The sequence below is a fragment of the Pleuronectes platessa genome, chromosome 13 (assembly GCF_947347685.1).
Source record: "Pleuronectes platessa chromosome 13, fPlePla1.1, whole genome shotgun sequence".
NCBI lineage: Eukaryota > Metazoa > Chordata > Actinopteri > Pleuronectiformes > Pleuronectidae > Pleuronectes > Pleuronectes platessa.
In genome coordinates, this window is record NC_070638.1 from 24,009,761 (window position 1) to 24,031,891 (window position 22,131).

At 42.0% G+C, this 22,131-nt stretch overlaps 1 protein-coding gene and 1 long non-coding RNA gene across 3 annotated transcripts in view; one reads left to right on the plus strand and one right to left on the minus strand.

The window, feature by feature from the left end:
- Nucleotides 1-22,131, plus strand: part of plppr4a (phospholipid phosphatase related 4a) — a 79,949-nt gene that overhangs the window by 9,775 nt on the left and 48,043 nt on the right. The window contains exons 2-4 of the mRNA XM_053438847.1: nt 359-544; nt 4,314-4,443; nt 4,572-4,767. Of these exons, the coding sequence (XP_053294822.1) occupies nt 359-544; nt 4,314-4,443; nt 4,572-4,767 (512 nt within the window). The remainder of the gene's footprint in view (nt 1-358; nt 545-4,313; nt 4,444-4,571; nt 4,768-22,131) is intronic.
- Nucleotides 1-22,131, minus strand: part of LOC128455169 (uncharacterized) — a 39,494-nt gene that overhangs the window by 3,162 nt on the left and 14,201 nt on the right. The window lies entirely within an intron of this gene.

A 22,131-nucleotide genomic window follows, 5' to 3' on the forward strand; every position in this document is an offset into this window, starting at 1 on the left:
AAAAACTCAATATGTTGTTGTCAAAGTTGATGTTGTTGCAGGCCATCACCAATTAATCAATGTATAGGAAACACTCTAGGAAGAAAAAAATTATATAATTATAATATATAAAGAGAATTCTTCATATTTTGCAGGTCTGATGTGAAGCCAGATGTGGCTCGTGGGCCCTCATCTGACAATAATTTCTCTTCTATTCGTGCTGTCCACCTCTACCTATTATTACGTTATGAAAAATGTATTGTTTTGTTATCAATACTGAAACTCAACTGTTGAATCAGCACTGGGTTGGATGTTGTGCCGTTGGTGTGTTGTTGTTCTAATCTTGTTTTTTTGTATTGTTCTTTATTCTTTACTGCAGCTCCCTATCCTGGCCTCCTCTGTTGTCAGTCTTTACTTTTTGGAGCTGACGGATATTTTCCAACCGGTGCATTCTGGGTACAGTTGTAATGACCGCAGTCTGTCTCTGCCCTACATCCTGCCCAGACAGGAAGTCTGCCCACTGCCTCTGCTCTTCAGTTTGGCCTTCGCTGTTCCCACCGCCACTGTAAGTAAACTTCCCACTGCATGAAAAAACAGAGTTTCGGCCCCGTAAACATTCCTAATTCCCGGCAGCTAACGACTGATTACAGCCTGTGATCTGGCCGGGAATTACAAAGCAATTCCCGGCCAGAAAACTAGGTGGAGTAACGTCTTTTGTCGAAGACAACCTTAGAGACGCTTTCTTTCTTCTTCTTCGACTGTTTATTTACATAGCCACTGCGGCTCCTCGTAGCCTTTTTCTGGCGGACAAATCCGCCTGTCAGTGACGGTTTATACAAGTGGTCATACTTTCGGATCTCTTCTGCCAAACGCTCTATTTGGTCCATATGCGTTCTTCTAAATCTTCCATGGTTTCTGCCGGTATTATGGGGCATGAAACCGGAAACTAGACTCCGAACGGGATGTAGTAAGCAGACCAATCACAGCCTTGCGGGCTGCGTGAGGCTCGCGTCGCTTTGTCGTATAGTTAGAAAAATTGGCGGATGCACGCAAGGGGCACGTAGCGTGTCTTGCGTGCTTGCGCGCCTGCGAAAAATCTATAAATCGGCCTTGAGCCTGAGTCATAGTTTGTCAAGAACAAACCTCTGGTGGCGGGGGCGGGGGTAGATGTGATCTAATTGTCATATGAAAAGCAGTGAAACCCCTGGCTAGCACTGATCTTACCCCACCATTGGATGAAACCACAGAACCTTGTAACGAAAAGTCGCTCGTGATTGGCTGATTTAAATGTTGGAAGTTCATCAACATGTATGATATAAGTTTTTCTACCTGAATCAATTTGTTTTGAAACAACAGTAGAGTAAGTTCAAAGCAAGAAAATTTACATTTACATGCAAAAAAACATAATTACCACAGCACCAGCACCAACCTCTCCTTCATGGCAAGAGGGGAATGGGAGGGGCTTGAAAACATAATGGTCACATGACCAAAAATGTGACGGGGAGAGGGGTAATGTGGGACATCGGGTAATGTGTATCTAGGCAACGGATGACATTTGTGGTCATGTGACCATTATGTTGCTGAAGATTAGCCTGAATTGCTAAGAGATGTTGTTTTTTCTAAAACGGTGGCTGTGGGGTTAAGTGGGACAAATGCTTTGGGGTAAAGTGAGACAGTGTCTCACTTTACCCCACCATGAAGCACAAGTTAAATTTAGTCTTAAACATATTTTAGTGTTATATTACATTATATATGTTTCATTTTTAATATCATAAACATTGTAGAAAAGCCATCATGCCAAGAAACTATACACCAGGAAGACAACCTGGGGCCAAACACCCCTCGCAGAGATGGAGAGTGCAGCCGCTGAGGTCATGCAAGGAAAGAAGTCCTTAAGAAAAGCTGGAAGGGATAGAAATATTTACAAGATTCATAAAGAAAAAAGAGAAAGGGAAAGTAAAATCAGTAGCCTGGGGTGCAGTAGCTGAGGCAAAGAGAATATTCACAGATGAGATGGAGGAGGAGCTTGCCAAACACTTGAAACAACTAGCTGACCAGTTCCATGGCCTTGCTCCAGTTAAGTGCCGTGAACTGGCATTTGAATACGCAGAGAAAATCAATATCCCTGTCCCTGCCAATTGGACAGAGAAACAACGTGCAGGTAAGCTAGGGTGTGCAAGAGATCACATGAATCATAATAATCATAAATGTGCTTAATTGACCAATGCCCATGATTCTGTTACTAGTCCGATATTAGTGGTTGTCAATCTAGCTGTCAGGATTTTAACTGTGTTGTTATGGTAGTTTTAAAGTGCTAAAAGGAAGTGGACCACTTTACCCGAAGCCGGGGGAAAGTGGGACACAAGACCACTTTTTTTAAAACAATCATATTTTCACTGCCCTTTGTCCTGATGACATTCTGATCATTTCCATTGCTAGAAAACATCCTGAATCAATTGGAAATGTGTAAATTTGACTGATATATCATTTTAGCTCGCCTAGAGGGGAGCAAATGTAAAAAATGTCCCACATTACCCCGCTCTCCCCTACCGTTGCCTAGATACAGGGGGTGTCTCACATTACCCGATGTATCACATTACCCCGCTCTCCCCTACATGTTGAGTGAAAAGTTTATTTACATGCAGCACAGATAGTGTACAAACACAACAATGCTAGCCAGTGAAAACAACAAACAGGCGTACAGCCGGACCTGGGGTTCCAGGTGAGGCTTGAAATGTCTTTATTGGTCAAAAGTTCCTAGAAGCATTCTGTCCAAATCTGCTCCATTGTGAAGACCTCTATGGTGTGTAGCTCTGTACTGTGGTCTAGCTTCTAGTCTTGTTTAAAGTGTTGCACACAGGTCGGCGAGCTGCCCATCAATCTTCACTCAATGACTAATGATTACAGTGAAAACAGTGGAAACATATTGTGAGGGAAATGTAACATTTTGATCATGAACAATGTAATCATGTTAATTTTTTTGTTAAAAGAAATGTCAGTGTTTTAGTTTAACAAATAGATTGCAGATTGTGAAGGCAACATTTTGATCAGTGCTAGACTACACAGATGTGTTTGACATGCATGCTGCTACACATACTCTCAAGCCCCTGGATGCTTCACAGTTCCATAAGGTTTATTAGAGGAGACAGTTATCGGACCAATCATTTACCTTGTAGCAGAAAGTAGCGTAAAAATATGGATCAACACACTTGTTCTCAACAACACATCACCCTTGACAAACCCTTCATGCACATGGAACTGGGTAAACTTCATTCAGATACCACGCTCCTCGTAGTTGGAATAAACTTCAGGATTCATTCAGTCTAGATCGTGTTTTACCCTTAGAAACAGTTTAAGTTTTTGTTAAAGGAAGTTTTAGTTGACGAATGCTCCTGTTTTTCTTGATGTAGCTATCTTATCTCTTTTTTAAGACATTTTTCTCCTCTGTATTGTAATTTTTACTTGTTTATGTAAATGCAGGGCACCATTGTAAACGAGAGCTCTGCTCTCAATGGGTTTATACCCTGTCTACATAAAAGTTACCTTATCTATCAGGTCTCTCCACAGATGGTCTATAGGCTCGGCCAGTCTGAGACTTGTTCTGAAAACACTCCAGTGTTATCTTGATTTTGTACTTTTGGTCTTAGTCATGTTTGAAAAGTTTAAAATTGTGTATGTGCCCTCTGGAGCAACTATTCTTTAAGAATCTCCGTTTATCTAGGGAACACACTTGCATGACAATACCACCACCATTCACCATATGAACGGTATTAGCCAGGTGATTCAGTTCCATTTATTTCAGTTCAATAGTGTTTTAGTCATATGAAGCCAAATCAAAACATTGTCTCAAGGCACATTACATAGTTAGGATGAGACTTTACAATGTTATAGAAAACCCCACAACGAGCAGCATGGCGACTGTGGAGAGAAATAGCTGACATGCAATGTATGAAAATGTACCACCAGTTAAGTTAATCCTTTAAACGTATATATATACCATACACCACACATGCCAAGTTTTCCTTAGTTTGCTCCACTTTGCAGCGTATGAAAGAGGCAGTCATTATTAAAATTATATTTCACATGTCTATAATATGGATAGAGGAGATAAAATAGAGATTGTTAAGAGCATGTCATATGTCTAATAATTCTAGAAATGCCTGTCTGTCTGCCTGTCTGGCATGATTAGAACAGGCACTGCACTAGTCTGTATAACGTTTGTAGCCGCAACAGGATGCAAGAGTAAATACACTAATATATTGCAGTGAGGTTAATGTATCTGGTGACAAAGATGTGCATTGTCATCAATCCTCTCTGTGTCTGTCTGTATTTAGATCCTGATAGGAGAGGCCATTCTGTACTGCTATCTGTCCAGAAAGTCGTCAGCCACACAGACTGAGGCCAATATCAACGCTGCAGGCTGTAATTTCAACTCCTACATTCGCAGAGCTGTACGCTTCATAGGTGGGAGGACTCATTATACACACATGCATGTTTTTAACAACAAACCACAGAACCAGAAATAAACGCATGAAACACTGACATTAATATAACTGTCAACAATAATTGTAATAAATGTATTATTTTCCAAGGAGTCCATATCTTCGGCCTGTGTGTGACAGCACTTATAACTGACATTCTCCAGCTTTCCACTGGTCAGCACACACCCTACTGGCTGGATGTGTGCAAACCCAACTTGACCCACATTAACATGTCCACCTGTGATGAAGCCTTCATTCTGGAGGATATCTGCTCTGGACAAGACATTGGGCTCATCAACGCTGGGAGGTAAGACTTTCTGTGTGTGGGAGGGTTTGTGAGTGAAGAAGTGACTGTGTTAGAGGATGTGTGTGTGGGTGGGTTGGATTTGTGTCTATTGAATGTCTAGTTTTAGCAAACACATGCTATGATCTTCTTGTATCTTGCAGTATTTGATATATATATTTTTTGCTGTTGTCATGGTTACCAACCTGCTCTCAGGACCCTTACTAAAACACAGAAAATATGTAAGCTAAAATTAGGACACTGTACATAGTACATTTATAAGGTCATGTTCTACAATTGTGAGCTTTGAGAGGAGAAAAGATTGCAGAGAGGGATTATTAGGGCCCGAGCACCGAATGGTGAGAGGCCCTATTGAATCTGTAAGGATTTTTATTATTATTATTATTAGGGCCCGAGCACCGAATGGTGAGAGGCCCTATTGAAATTGTAGGCATTATTAGGGCCCGAGCACCGAATGGTGAGAGGCCCTATTGAATCTGTAAGGATTTTTATTATTATTATTATTATTATTAGGGCCCGAGCACCGAATGGTGAGAGGCCCTATTGAATCTGTAAGGATTTTTATTATTATTATTATTATTATTATTATTATTATTATTATTATTATTATTATTATTATTAGGGCCCGAGCACCGAATGGTGAGAGGCCCTATTGAATCTGTAAGGATTTTTATTATTATTATTATTATTATTATTATTATTATTATTATTATTATTTCCCTTTGGGGGGCTTTTTCAGGGTCTAGACATGCTCAAAAAGTTATGAAACTTTGCAGGAAATTCAAGGTCTGCGGATATTTTAGTATTCTGGAGTAATTGGAATTGGGCGTGGCAAAATGGCTCTACAGCGCCCCCTGGAACCAGCCCCTAGGTTTCCACATAACGGATTTTCATCAAAATCTGGATATAGGTGTATCGTGACCAGTCATGAAAAAAAGTCTCATGGAGCATTATGAAAAACGCAACAGGAAGTCCGCCATTTTGCTTTTAGTGGCCATTTTGGCAATATCCCACATTTTTACTTTTACGTACTTGTCCCAGGGCTTTCATCAGATCAACTTCAAATTCAGATGAGTGTCATCACAACAAGATGGAGATAAAAAATGATTGAGGGATTTTTTTTTTATCACACCGTGTGACCGTGGCATGGCGTTAAAAATTGGTTACACGCCATCAAAACACGGGCATCTGTATCTCGGACATACATGTTCCAATCAAGTCCAAACTAGACATGTAAGACAATAGTCCCCGCCTGATGACATCTATGCATAAATGATGACTTAAAACCGCAGCGCCCCCTGGTGGCAACAGGAAATGTCTTGTTTTTTGCTTGTCTTACACTTGGATGAATTTCTCCTCATCCACTGACCTCAACCATGTCAAACTGTATCAAATGGGTCCCAAGACATTGACAATGAAGACATAAGATTACCGTGACTTTTCGTCAAACGCCATATGAATGGCGTGGCATTAAAGTTCATCAACTCGCCGTGAAACACGAAATTGCTGTAACTTCAGTGTTCATGATTCTATCTCTCTCAAACTACATGTGTGTAACAACAGCCCCCCCCTGAAGATATTCATATGGTTTTAAGAAATGGGCGTGGCAAAAAAACTGACCAGCGCCCCCTATAGGGCAACCCCGGCACTACGATGGCCGACATTTATACAAATCTATCGGGACATGTGTCGTTTCATAACAAACAAAAAAATATCTTGGATAGGTATGCTTGACCAAACAGGGAGGCCGCCATTTTGGATTAAGTGGCCATTTTTTTTCCATATTCCACATTTTTACTTGATGCACTTGTCCCAGGGCTTTCATCAGATTAACTTCAAATTAAGATCAGTGCCATCACAACAAGATGGAGATAAAAAGTGATTAAGAGATTGACCTTTCATCACACCGTGTGACCGTGGCGTGGCGTCTTGAGTTTGATTAAACGCCATCAAAACACGAGGTTCTGTATCTCGGACATACATTGTCCAATCGAGTCCAAACTAGACATGTAAGACAAGGGTGCCATCCTGATGACATCTACACAGAAATTATGACTTGAAATTACAGCGCCCCCTGGTGGCTACAGGAAGTGACATGTTTTATACTTTGATGAACTGCTCCTGGCTGATTTACAATATACAGCTCAAATCAGATCAGTCAAGTCATTAGATCATGGTCAGAATTGTGACGTTTCCTCAAACCGTGTAACCATTGATGTGCGGCGAAGGATTTTCCTTCGCCAAAGGACACGATGTTATCATAACTCCACTGTGCATTGTCCTATCACTACAAAACTTCTGTCACATGGTCAGAGTCCAAGCCTGAACAGCTCTATGTGTCAATATTTCCTCAGTGTCATAGCGCCACCTACTGATTCGCCAGGAAACAGGAAGTACTTTGTTAATCCACTCTGCATTATCCAACCGGCTCCAAACTACTGACCTATGATCACAATCCTGAATAGAACAGCTCCATATATGAATATTAGTTCAGGATCATAGCGCCACCTATTGATCAGTGTGAAAATTAAGTTGCGGAAACATTGTCCAATTGACACAAAATTTCTCACGCTACATCAGAGCGCCTACTTGAACAGATCTATATGTCTGTGCGTAATAATAGTGATGGCGCCACCTACTGGCAAACCTACTGCCGCAGAGCGCAAAACGCATGCAACGTGGAGAAGTGCTTGCACGATCGATGATGTGCGCTTGGTCATCGATCGCTCTCTCCACCGACCGCAACAGGCTTCAACGTGCGGGTGCTCGGGCCCGCAAGTGCTACAACGTAGCCCTAGTTATTATTATTTCCCTTTGGGGGGCTTTTTCAGGGTCTAGACATGCTCAAAAAGTTATGAAACTTTGCAGGAAATTCAAGGTCTGCGGATATTTTAGTATTCTGGAGTAATTGGAATTGGGCGTGGCAAAATGGCTCTACAGCGCCCCCTGGAACCAGCCCCTAGGTTTCCACATAACGGATTTTCATCAAAATCTGGATATAGGTGTATCGTGACCAGTCATGAAAAAAAGTCTCATGGAGCATTATGAAAAACGCAACAGGAAGTCCGCCATTTTGCTTTTAGTGGCCATTTTGGCAATATCCCACATTTTTACTTTTACGTACTTGTCCAAGGGCTTTCATCAGATCAACTTCAAATTCAGATGAGTGTCATCACAACAAGATGGAGATAAAAAATGATTGAGGGATTTTTTTTTTATCACACCGTGTGACCGTGGCATGGCGTTAAAAATTGGTTACACGCCATCAAAACACGGGCATCTGTATCTCGGACATACATGTTCCAATCAAGTCCAAACTAGACATGTAAGACAATAGTCCCCGCCTGATGACATCTATGCATAAATGATGACTTAAAACCGCAGCGCCCCCTGGTGGCAACAGGAAATGTCTTGTTTTTTGCTTGTCTTACACTTGGATGAATTTCTCCTCATCCACTGACCTCAACCATGTCAAACTGTATCAAATGGGTCCCAAGACATTGACAATGAAGACATAAGATTACCGTGACTTTTCGTCAAACGCCATATGAATGGCGTGGCATTAAAGTTCATCAACTCGCCGTGAAACACGAAATTGCTGTAACTTCAGTGTTCATGATTCTATCTCTCTCAAACTACATGTGTGTAACAACAGCCCCCCCCTGAAGATATTCATATGGTTTTAAGAAATGGGCGTGGCAAAAAAACTGACCAGCGCCCCCTATAGGGCAACCCCGGCACTACGATGGCCGACATTTATACAAATCTATCGGGACATGTGTCGTTTCATAACAAACAAAAAAATATCTTGGATAGGTATGCTTGACCAAACAGGGAGGCCGCCATTTTGGATTAAGTGGCCATTTTTTTTCCATATTCCACATTTTTACTTGATGCACTTGTCCCAGGGCTTTCATCAGATTAACTTCAAATTAAGATCAGTGCCATCACAACAAGATGGAGATAAAAAGTGATTAAGAGATTGACCTTTCGTCACACCGTGTGACCGTGGCGTGGCGTCTTGAGTTTGATTAAACGCCATCAAAACACGAGGTTCTGTATCTCGGACATACATTGTCCAATCGAGTCCAAACTAGACATGTAAGACAAGGGTGCCATCCTGATGACATCTACACAGAAATTATGACTTGAAATTACAGCGCCCCCTGGTGGCTACAGGAAGTGACATGTTTTATTCTTTGATGAACTGCTCCTGACTGCTTTAAGATATACAGCTCAAATGAGCTCAGTCAAGTCATTGAATCAAGGTCAGAATTGTGACATTTCCTCAAACCATTTAAACATTGAGGTGCGGCGAAGGATCATCCTTCGCCAAAGGACACGATGTTTTCATAAGTCCACTGTGCATTGTCCTATCACTACCAAACTTCTGTCACACGATAAGAGTACAAGCCTGAACAGCTCTATGTGTCAATATTTCCTCAGTGTCATAGCGCCACCTACTGATTATCCATGAAACAGGAAGTACTTTGTTAATCCACACTGCCTTATCCAACCGGCTCCAAACTTCTGACCTATGATCACAATCCTGATCTGAACAGCTCCATATATAAACATTAGTTCAGGGTCATAGCGCCACCTACTGATCAGTGTGAAAATTACATTGTGGTAAAATTTTCCAATTGACACGAAACTGCTCACGCTACATCAGAGCGGCTACTTGAACAGATCTATAAGTCTGTGTGTAATAATAGTGATGGCGCCACCTAATGGCAAACCTACTGCCGCAGAGCGCAAAACGCATGCAACGTGGAGAAGTGCATGCTCGATCGATGATGTGCGCTTGGTCATCGATCGCTCTCTCCACCGACCGCAACAGGCTTCAACGTGCGGGTGCTCGGGCCCGCAAGTGCTACAACGTAGCCCTAGTTAGGGCCCGAGCACCGAAATCGGTGGGAGGCCCTATTGAAATTGAAATGATTATTATTATTATTATTATTATTATTTTTCTTAGCTTAAATGAATTGGCTTTTTGAGGGCTTTAATGTGCTCAAAAAGTTGTAGGAGTTTGCTGTAAATTCGAAGGCGGCGAAAATTTACGTATTCTGGAGTATTTTGAAAAGGGCGTGGCAAAATGGCTCAAGAGCGCCACCTACGGAAAAGCCCCTCATTTAGCATTCACCGATCCTCAAAAAAAACAAAGACTATTGTGTATCATGACTAGATGCACAAAAAAGTCCATCAGTGCATTATGAATAACGCAACAGGAAGCCCGCCAGTTTGACTTTAGTGGCCATTTTGGTCATATTCCATATTTTTTCTTTGATGTACTTGTCGTACAGCTTTCATCAGATCAACTTCAAATTTAGACGATCGTCATCACAACAAATTGGAGATCTAAAGTTATTGAAGGATTACGTTTTAGCAAAACCGTCTGACCGTGGTGTGGCGTTAAAGTTTGATGAAACGCCATCAAAACACAAGCTTCCATATTTCAGACATAGTTTGTCCAATTGAGTCCAAACTAGACACATACGACAAGAGTCGCGACCAGAAGACATCACTGCAGAAATTGTGACTTACAATCACAGCGCCCCCTGGTGGCAACAGGAAATGTCTTGTTTTTAAGACGTGTTATGTTTTTATGTACTACTCGGAGAGCTTTCATCAGATCAACTTAAAAATTAGATGAGACTCTACAAAACAAGATGAAGATCTAAAGTTATCAATATTTAAACTTTTCATCATACCGTGTGACCGTGGTGAGGTCTCAAAGTTCGACTAAACGCCAATATAAGCGAGCTTCTGTAACTTAGACATATTTTGTCCAATCGACTCCAAACTACACATATAAGACAAGAGTCGCGACCGGAAGACATCTACCTAGAAATCATGACTTAAAAGGAAAGCGCCCCCTGGTGGCATCAGGAAATGTCTTGTTTTTGTACATCGTGCGCTTTGATTTATTTGTCGGAGAGCTTTCATCACATCAATTTAAAATTTAGACGGGTGGCATCACAACAAGATGGAGATCTAAAGTTATCAAAGAAACAACTTTTCGACACACCGTCTGACTGTGGCGGGGCGTCAAATCTTCTCGCCATGACACACGAAAACGCTTTAAAGGGGACATATTCGCTTTAAAGGGGACATATTATTTCCATTTCACCACAGTTGATATGGTTCCTTGGGTTCTTAATGAAATGTCTGTAAAATATTTTGGTAAAAATACCCCAAGGATAATTTAAAACAGCACCTTTATACTCTGTCTAAAACAGACCTCCTCAGATCAACCTGTTTTGAAGGCCCCGCCCCCCTCTCACCCCGCCCCTATCTTACCCCACCCCCTTTCACCCCTCTCATCCCTCCCCCTTCTCACCCCTCCCCCCTCTCATGGAGGTGTAGGACATGTGCTTGAATGTGTTCTCACTACAGAATGCATTCAACATCTATAGAGCAGATTATGGGCCTCGTGAAAATTTACGTATTCTGGGGTATTTGGAAATGGGTGTGGCAAAATGGCTCAACAGCGCCACCAATGGTGCTTTCCCTCATTTACGGAGAAACACCTCATTTAGCATTCACTGATCCCCACGAAATTGAAGACAGTTGTGTATCATCACCAGATGCACAAAAAACGCGCTCGGAGCAATATGAAAAACGCAACAGGAAGCACGCCATTTTCGATTTCGTGGCCATTTTGGTCATATTCCATAATCTTTTACTTTGATATACTTCTCGTACAGCTTTCATCACATCAACTGAAAATTTAGACGAGTGTCATCACAACAAGATGGAGATCTAAAGTTATCAAAGAAACAACTTTTCGTCACACTGTCTGACTGTGGCGGGGCGTCACATCAGCTCGCCATGACACACGAAAACGCTTTAACTTCCGTGTTCATGGGTCCATCTCCCTCAAACTACATGTGTGTATCATCAGCCCCCCTCCCTTGAAGATATTCAGATGGTTTTAAAGAATGGGCGTGGCAAAATGGCTCAACAGCGCCACCAACAGAGCTTCCCCTCATTTATGGAGAAACACCTCATTTAGAATTCACTGATCCTCACGAAATTGAAGACAGTTGTGTATCATCACCAGATGCACAAAAAACGCGCTCGGAGCAATTTGAAAAACGCAACAGGAACCCCGCCATTTTCGATTTGGACCATATTCCATGTTTTTTATTTTCAAGTACTTCTTGGAGAGCTTTCATCAGATCAACTGAAAATTTAGACGAGTGTCATCACAACAAGATGGAGATCTAAAGTTATTGAAAGATCAATTTTTCGCCACACCGTGTGACCGTGGCGAGGCGTCAAAATGTGACTAAACGCCATCAAAACACAAGCTTCTGTATCTTGGACATATTTGGTCCAATCGAGTTCAAACTACACATGTAAGACAAGAAGCGCGACCTGATGACATCAACAAAGACACCATGACTTAAAATCATAGCGCCACCTGCTGGCTACAGGAAGTGAAGCGTTTATCTTGCAGCAGTGCGCAAATGCATGCAACGCTGAGACGAGCGCTTGGTCATCGAACGTTCTCTCTTCCCCGACCGCAACAGACTTGAAATTGCCTGTGCTCGGGCCCGTTAGTGCTACAACGTAGCCCTAGTTATTATTATTTCCCTTTGGGGGGCTTTTTCAGGGTCTAGACATGCTCAAAAAGTTATGAAACTTTGCAGGAAATTCAAGGTCTGCGGATATTTTAGTATTCTGGAGTAATTGGAATTGGGCGTGGCAAAATGGCTCTACAGCGCCCCCTGGAACCAGCCCCTAGGTTTCCACATAACGGATTTTCATCAAAATCTGGATATAGGTGTATCGTGACCAGTCATGAAAAAAAGTCTCATGGAGCATTATGAAAAACGCAACAGGAAGTCCGCCATTTTGCTTTTAGTGGCCATTTTGGCAATATCCCACATTTTTACTTTTACGTACTTGTCCCAGGGCTTTCATCAGATCAACTTCAAATTCAGATGAGTGTCATCACAACAAGATGGAGATAAAAAATGATTGAGGGATTTTTTTTTTATCACACCGTGTGACCGTGGCATGGCGTTAAAAATTGGTTACACGCCATCAAAACACGGGCATCTGTATCTCGGACATACATGTTCCAATCAAGTCCAAACTAGACATGTAAGACAATAGTCCCCGCCTGATGACATCTATGCATAAATGATGACTTAAAACCGCAGCGCCCCCTGGTGGCAACAGGAAATGTCTTGTTTTTTGCTTGTCTTACACTTGGATGAATTTCTCCTCATCCACTGACCTCAACCATGTCAAACTGTATCAAATGGGTCCCAAGACATTGACAATGAAGACATAAGATTACCGTGACTTTTCGTCAAACGCCATATGAATGGCGTGGCATTAAAGTTCATCAACTCGCCGTGAAACACGAAATTGCTGTAACTTCAGTGTTCATGATTCTATCTCTCTCAAACTACATGTGTGTAACAACAGCCCCCCCCTGAAGATATTCATATGGTTTTAAGAAATGGGCGTGGCAAAAAAACTGACCAGCGCCCCCTATAGGGCAACCCCGGCACTACGATGGCCGACATTTATACAAATCTATCGGGACATGTGTCGTTTCATAACAAACAAAAAAATATCTTGGATAGGTATGCTTGACCAAACAGGGAGGCCGCCATTTTGGATTAAGTGGCCATTTTTTTTCCAAATTCCACATTTTTACTTGATGCACTTGTCCCAGGGCTTTCATCAGATTAACTTCAAATTAAGATCAGTGCCATCACAACAAGATGGAGATAAAAAGTGATTAAGAGATTGACCTTTCGTCACACCGTGTGACCGTGGCGTGGCGTCTTGAGTTTGATTAAACGCCATCAAAACACGAGGTTCTGTATCTCGGACATACATTGTCCAATCGAGTCCAAACTAGACATGTAAGACAAGGGTGCCATCCTGATGACATCTACACAGAAATTATGACTTGAAATTACAGCGCCCCCTGGTGGCTACAGGAAGTGACATGTTTTATACTTTGATGAACTGCTCCTGGCTGATTTACAATATACAGCTCAAATCAGATCAGTCAAGTCATTAGATCATGGTCAGAATTGTGACGTTTCCTCAAACCGTGTAAACATTGATGTGCGGCGAAGGATTTTCCTTCGACAAAGGACACGATGTTATCATAACTCCACTGTGCATTGTCCTATCACTACCAAACTTCTGTCACATGGTCAGAGTCCAAGCCTGAACAGCTCTATGTGTCAATATTTCCTCAGTGTCATAGCGCCACCTACTGATTCGCCAGGAAACAGGAAGTACTTTGTTAATCCACTCTGCATTATCCAACCGGCTCCAAACTACTGACCTATGATCACAATCCTGAATAGAACAGCTCCATATATGAATATTAGTTCAGGATCATAGCGCCACCTATTGATCAGTGTGAAAATTAAGTTGCGGAAACATTGTCCAATTGACACAAAATTTCTCACGCTACATCAGAGCGCCTACTTGAACAGATCTATATTTCTTATTATTATTAGGGCCCGAGCACCGAAAGGTGAGAGGCCCTATTGAAATTGTAAGGATTTTTATTATTATTATTATTTCCCTTCGGGGGGCTTTTTCAGGGTCTAGACATGCTCAAAAAGTTGTGAAACTTTGCAGGAAATTCAAGGTCTGCGGACAATTTAGTATTCTGGAGTAATTTGAATTGGGCGTGGCAAAATGGCTCAACAGCGCCCCCTGGAACCAGCCCCTAGGTTTCCACATAAGCGATTTTCCCCAAAATCTAGACACTGGTGTAACGTGACTAATCATAGAAAAAAGTCCATTGGAGCATTATGAAAAATGCAACAGGAAGCCCGCCATTTTGGATTTAGTGGCCATTTTGGCCAAATTCCACATTTTTACTTTAATGTACTTGTCGTAGAGCTTTCATCAGATCAACTTAAAAATTAGACGGGTGTCATCACAACAAGATTGAGAAAAAAAATGATCAACGGAATTTTTTTCCGTCACTTCGTGTGACCGTGGCGTGAAGTCAAAATTTGATTCCACGCCATCAAAACACGTGCATCTGTATCTCGAACATACATGGTCCAATCAAGTCCAAACTAGACAAGTAAGACAAGAGTCCCGGCCTGATGACATCTACACAGAAATAATGACTTAAAATCACAGCGCCCCCTGGTGGCACCAGGAAATGTCTTGTTTTTTGCTTGTCTTACACTTGGATGTATTCCTCCTCATCCACTGACCTCAACCATGTCAAACTGTACCAAATGGGTCTCAAGACATTGATAATGAAGGCATAAGATAACTGTGACTTTTCGTCAAACGCCATATTAATAGCGTGGCATCAAAGTTCATCACCTCGCCGTGAAACACGAAATTGCTTTAACTTCAGTGTTCATGGTTCTATCTCACTCAAACTACATGTGTGCAACAACATCCCCCCCCTGAAGATTTTCATATGGTTTTAAGGAATGGGCGTGGCAAAATAACTGACTAGCGCCCCCTAACGGGCAGCCCGGCACTACGCTTGGCCGACATGTACAAAAATCGATTTGGGCATGTGTCTTTTCATAACAAACAAATAAGTCTCTTGGATAGATATGCTAGACTAAACAGGAAGCCCGCCATTTTGGATTTAGTGGCCATTTTGGCCCTATTCAACATTTTTACTTTGATTTACTTGTCGTAGAGCTTTCATCAGATCAACTTCAAATTCAGATGAGTGTCATCACAACAAGATTGAGATAAAAACTGATTAAGGGATTTTTTCCCCTTCACACCGTGTGACCGTGGCGTGGCCTTAAAAGTTTGGTTACACGCCATCAAAACACGGGCATCTGTATCTCGAACATATATGGTCCAATCAAGTCTAAAGTAGACATGCAAGACAAGAGTTCCGGCTTGATGACATCTACACAGAAATTATGGTTGAAATCACAGCGCCCCCTGGTGGCAACATGAAGTGACATGTTTTATACTTTGATGAACTGCTCCTGGCTGCTTTAAGATATACAGCTCAAATGAGCTCAGTCAAGTCATTGAATCAAGGTCAGAATTGTGACATTTCCTCAAACCATGTAAACATTGATGTTTGGCGAAGGATCATCCTTCGCCAAAGGACACGATGTTTTCATAATTCCACTGTGCATTGTCCTATCACTACCAAACTTCTGTCACATGATAAGAGTACAAGCCTGAACAGCTCTATGTGTCAATATTTCCTCAGTGTCATAGCGCCACCTACTGATTATCCATGAAACAGGAAGTACTTTGTTAATCCACACTGCCTTATCCAACCGGCTCCAAACTTCTGACCTATGATCACAATCCTGATCTGAACAGCTCCATATATAAACATTAGTTCACGGTCATAGCGCCACCTACTGATCAGTGTGAAAATTACATTGTGGTAAAATTTTCCAATTGACACGAAACTGCTCACGCTACATCAGAGCGGCTACTTGAACAGATCTATAAGTCTGTGTGTAATAATAGTGATGGCGCCACCTACTGGCAAACCTACTGCCGCAGAGCGCAAAACGCATGCAACGTGGAGAAGTGCATGCTCGATCGATGATGTGCGCTTGGTCATCGATCGCTCTCTCCACCGACCGCAACAGGCTTCAACGTGCGGGTGCTCGGGCCCGCAAGTGCTACAACGTAGCCCTAGTTCTTATTATTCTCCGAACAATGAATTGGCTTTTTGAGGGCTTCAACGTGCTCAAAAAGTTTTTAAACTTTCCAGTAAATTAGAGAGTGGTGAAAATTTACGTATTCTGGAGTATTTGGAAATGGGCGTGGCAAAATGGCTCAACAGCGCCCCCTGGAACCAGCCCCTAGGTTTCCACATAAGCGATTTTCACCAAAATCTAGACACTGGTGTAACGTGACTAATCATAGAAAAAAGTCTATTGGAGCATTATGAAAAATGCAACAGGAAGCCCGCCATTTTGGATTTAGTGGCCATTTTGGCCAAATTCCACATTTTTACTTTAATGTACTTGTCGTAGAGCTTTCATCAGATCAACTTAAAAATTAGATGGGTGTCATCACAACAAGATTGAGAAAAAAAATGATCAACGGAATTTTTTTCCGTCACTTCGTGTGACCGTGGCGTGAAGTCAAAATTTGGTTCCACGCCATCAAAACACGAGCATCTGTATCTCGAACATACATGGTCCAATCAAGTCCAAACTAGACATGTAGGACAAGAGTCCCGGCCTGAGGACATCTACACAGAAATAATGACTCAAAATCACAGCGCCCCCTGGTGGAACCAGGAAATGTCTTGTTTTTTGCTTGTCTTACACTTGGCCAAATTCCACATTTTTACTTTAATGTACTTGTCGTAGAGCTTTCATCAGATCAACTTAAAAATTAGATGTGTGTCATCACAACAAGATTGAGAAAAAAAATGATCAACGGAATTTTTTTCCGTCACTTCGTGTGACCATGGCGTGAAGTCAAAATTTGGTTCCACGCCATCAAAACACGAGCATCTGTATCTCGAACATACATGGTCCAATCAAGTCCAAACTAGACATGTAGGACAAGAGTCCCGGCCTGAGGACATCTACACAGAAATAATGACTCAAAATCACAGCGCCCCCTGGTGGAACCAGGAAATGTCTTGTTTTTTGCTTGTCTTACACTTGGATGTATTCCTCCTCATCCACTGACCTCAACCATGTCAAACTGTACCAAATGGGTCTCAAGACATTGATAATGAAGGCATAAGATAACTGTGACTTTTCGTCAAACGCCATATTAATGGCGTGGCATCAAAGTTCATCACCTCGCCGTGAAACACGAAATTGCTGTAACTTCAGTGTTCATGGTTCTATCTCTCTCAAACTACATGTGTGTAACAACAGCCCCCCCCTGAAGATATTCATATGGTTTTAAGAAATGGGCGTGGCAAAAAAACTGACCAGCGCCCCCTATAGGGCAACCCCGGCACTACGATGGCCGACATTTATACAAATCTATCGGGACATGTGTCGTTTCATAACAAACAAAAAAATATCTTGGATAGGTATGCTTGACCAAACAGGGAGGCCGCCATTTTGGATTAAGTGGCCATTTTTTTTCCATATTCCACATTTTTACTTGATGCACTTGTCCCAGGGCTTTCATCAGATTAACTTCAAATTAAGATCAGTGCCATCACAACAAGATAGAGATAAAAAGTGATTAAGAGATTGACCTTTCGTCACACCGTGTGACCGTGGCGTGGCGTCTTGAGTTTGATTAAACGCCATCAAAACACGAGGTTCTGTATCTCGGACATACATTGTCCAATCGAGTCCAAACTAGACATGTAAGACAAGGGTGCCATCCTGATGACATCTACACAGAAATTATGACTTGAAATTACAGCGCCCCCTGGTGGCTACAGGAAGTGACATGTTTTATACTTTGATGAACTGCTCCTGGCTGATTTACAATATACAGCTCAAATCAGATCAGTCAAGTCATTAGATCATGGTCAGAATTGTGACGTTTCCTCAAACCGTGTAAACAGTGATGTGCGGCGAAGGATTTTCCTTCGCCAAAGGACACGATGTTATCATAACTCCACTGTGCATTGTCCTATCACTACAAAACTTCTGTCACATGGTCAGAGTCCAAGCCTGAACAGCTCTATGTGTCAATATTTCCTCAGTGTCATAGCGCCACCTACTGATTCGCCAGGAAACAGGAAGTACTTTGTTAATCCACTCTGCATTATCCAACCGGCTCCAAACTTCTGACCTATGATCACAATCCTGATCTGAACAGCTCCATATATAAACATTAGTTCAGGGTCATAGCGCCACCTACTGATCAGTGTGAAAATTACATTGTGGTAAAATTTTCCGATTGACACGAAACTGCTCACGCTACATCAGAGCGCCTACATGAACAGATATGTATGTCTGTGCGTAATAATAGTGATGGCGCCACCTACTGGCAAACCTACTGTCGCAGAGCGCAAAACGCATGCAACGTGGAGAAGTGCATGCTCGATCGATGATGTGCGCTTGGTCATCGATCGCTCTCTCCACCGACCGCAACAGGCTTCAACGTGCGGGTGCTCGGGCCCGCAAGTGCTACAACGTAGCCCTAGTTATTATTATTATTATTATTATTATTATTATTATTTCCCTTTGGGGGGCTTTTTCAGGGTCTAGACATGCTCAAAAAGTTATGAAACTTTGCAGGAAATTCAAGGTCTGCGGATATTTTAGTATTCTGGAGTAATTGGAATTGGGCGTGGCAAAATGGCTCTACAGCGCCCCCTGGAACCAGCCCTTAGGTTTCCACATAACGGATTTTCATCAAAATCTGGATATAGGTGTATCGTGACCAGTCATGAAAAAAAGTCTCATGGAGCATTATGAAAAACGCAACAGGAAGTCCGCCATTCTGCTTTTAGTGGCCATTTTGGCAATATCCCACATTTTTACTTTTACGTACTTGTCCCAGGGCTTTCATCAGATCAACTTCAAATTCAGATGAGTGTCATCACAACAAGATGGAGATAAAAAATGATTGAGGGATTTTTTTTTTATCACACCGTGTGACCGTGGCATGGCGTTAAAAATTGGTTACACGCCATCAAAACACGGGCATCTGTATCTCGGACATACATGTTCCAATCAAGTCCAAACTAGACATGTAAGACAATAGTCCCCGCTTGATGACATCTATGCATAAATGATGACTTAAAACCGCAGCGCCCCCTGGTGGCAACAGGAAATGTCTTGTTTTTTGCTTGTCTTACACTTGGATGAATTTCTCCTCATCCACTGACCTCAACCATGTCAAACTGTATCAAATGGGTCCCAAGACATTGACAATGAAGACATAAGATTACCGTGACTTTTCGTCAAACGCCATATGAATGGCGTGGCATTAAAGTTCATCAACTCGCCGTGAAACACGAAATTGCTGTAACTTCAGTGTTCATGATTCTATCTCTCTCAAACTACATGTGTGTAACAACAGCCCCCCCTGAAGATATTCATATGGTTTTAAGAAATGGGCGTGGCAAAAAAACTGACCAGCGCCCCCTATAGGGCAACCCCGGCACTACGATGGCCGACATTTATACAAATCTATCGGGACATGTGTCGTTTCATAACAAACAAAAAAATATCTTGGATAGGTATGCTTGACCAAACAGGGAGGCCGCCATTTTGGATTAAGTGGCCATTTTTTTTCCATATTCCACATTTTTACTTGATGCACTTGTCCCAGGGCTTTCATCAGATTAACTTCAAATTAAGATCAGTGCCATCACAACAAGATGGAGATAAAAAGTGATTAAGAGATTGACCTTTCGTCACACCGTGTGACCGTGGCGTGGCGTCTTGAGTTTGATTAAACGCCATCAAAACACGAGGTTCTGTATCTCGGACATACATTGTCCAATCGAGTCCAAACTAGACATGTAAGACAAGGGTGCCATCCTGATGACATCTACACAGAAATTATGACTTGAAATTACAGCGCCCCCTGGTGGCTACAGGAAGTGACATGTTTTATACTTTGATGAACTGCTCCTGGCTGATTTACAATATACAGCTCAAATCAGATCAGTCAAGTCATTAGATCATGGTCAGAATTGTGACGTTTCCTCAAACCGTGTAAACATTGATGTGCGGCGAAGGATTTTCCTTCGACAAAGGACACGATGTTATCATAACTCCACTGTGCATTGTCCTATCACTACCAAACTTCTGTCACATGGTCAGAGTCCAAGCCTGAACAGCTCTATGTGTCAATATTTCCTCAGTGTCATAGCGCCACCTACTGATTCGCCAGGAAACAGGAAGTACTTTGTTAATCCACTCTGCATTATCCAACCGGCTCCAAACTACTGACCTATGATCACAATCCTGAATAGAACAGCTCCATATATGAATATTAGTTCAGGATCATAGCGCCACCTATTGATCAGTGTGAAAATTAAGTTGCGGAAACATTGTCCAATTGACACAAAATTTCTCACGCTACATCAGAGCGCCTACTTGAACAGATCTATATTTCTTATTATTATTCTTATTATTCTCCGAACAATGAATTGGCTTTTTGAGGGCTTCAACGTGCTCAAAAAGTTTTTAAACTTTCCAGTAAATTAGAGAGTGGTGAAAATTTACGTATTCTGGAGTATTTGGAAATGGGCGTGGCAAAATGGCTCAACAGCGCCCCCTGGAACCAGCCCCTAGGTTTCCACATAAGCGATTTTCACCAAAATCTAGACACTGGTGTAACGTGACTAATCATAGAAAAAAGTCTATTGGAGCATTATGAAAAATGCAACAGGAAGCCCGCCATTTTGGATTTAGTGGCCATTTTGGCCAAATTCCACATTTTTACTTTAATGTACTTGTCGTAGAGCTTTCATCAGATCAACTTAAAAATTAGATGGGTGTCATCACAACAAGATTGAGAAAAAAAATGATCAACGGAATTTTTTTCCGTCACTTCGTGTGACCGTGGCGTGAAGTCAAAATTTGGTTCCACGCCATCAAAACACGAGCATCTGTATCTCGAACATACATGGTCCAATCAAGTCCAAACTAGACATGTAGGACAAGAGTCCCGGCCTGAGGACATCTACACAGAAATAATGACTCAAAATCACAGCGCCCCCTGGTGGAACCAGGAAATGTCTTGTTTTTTGCTTGTCTTACACTTGGCCAAATTCCACATTTTTACTTTAATGTACTTGTCGTAGAGCTTTCATCAGATCAACTTAAAAATTAGATGTGTGTCATCACAACAAGATTGAGAAAAAAAATGATCAACGGAATTTTTTTCCGTCACTTCGTGTGACCATGGCGTGAAGTCAAAATTTGGTTCCACGCCATCAAAACACGAGCATCTGTATCTCGAACATACATGGTCCAATCAAGTCCAAACTAGACATGTAGGACAAGAGTCCTGGCCTGAGGACATCTACACAGAAATAATGACTCAAAATCACAGCGCCCCCTGGTGGAACCAGGAAATGTCTTGTTTTTTGCTTGTCTTACACTTGGATGTATTCCTCCTCATCCACTGACCTCAACCATGTCAAACTGTACCAAATGGGTCTCAAGACATTGATAATGAAGGCATAAGATAACTGTGACTTTTCGTCAAACGCCATATTAATGGCGTGGCATCAAAGTTCATCACCTCGCCGTGAAACACGAAATTGCTGTAACTTCAGTGTTCATGGTTCTATCTCTCTCAAACTACATGTGTGTAACAACAGCCCCCCCCTGAAGATATTCATATGGTTTTAAGAAATGGGCGTGGCAAAAAAACTGACCAGCGCCCCCTATAGGGCAACCCCGGCACTACGATGGCCGACATTTATACAAATCTATCGGGACATGTGTCGTTTCATAACAAACAAAA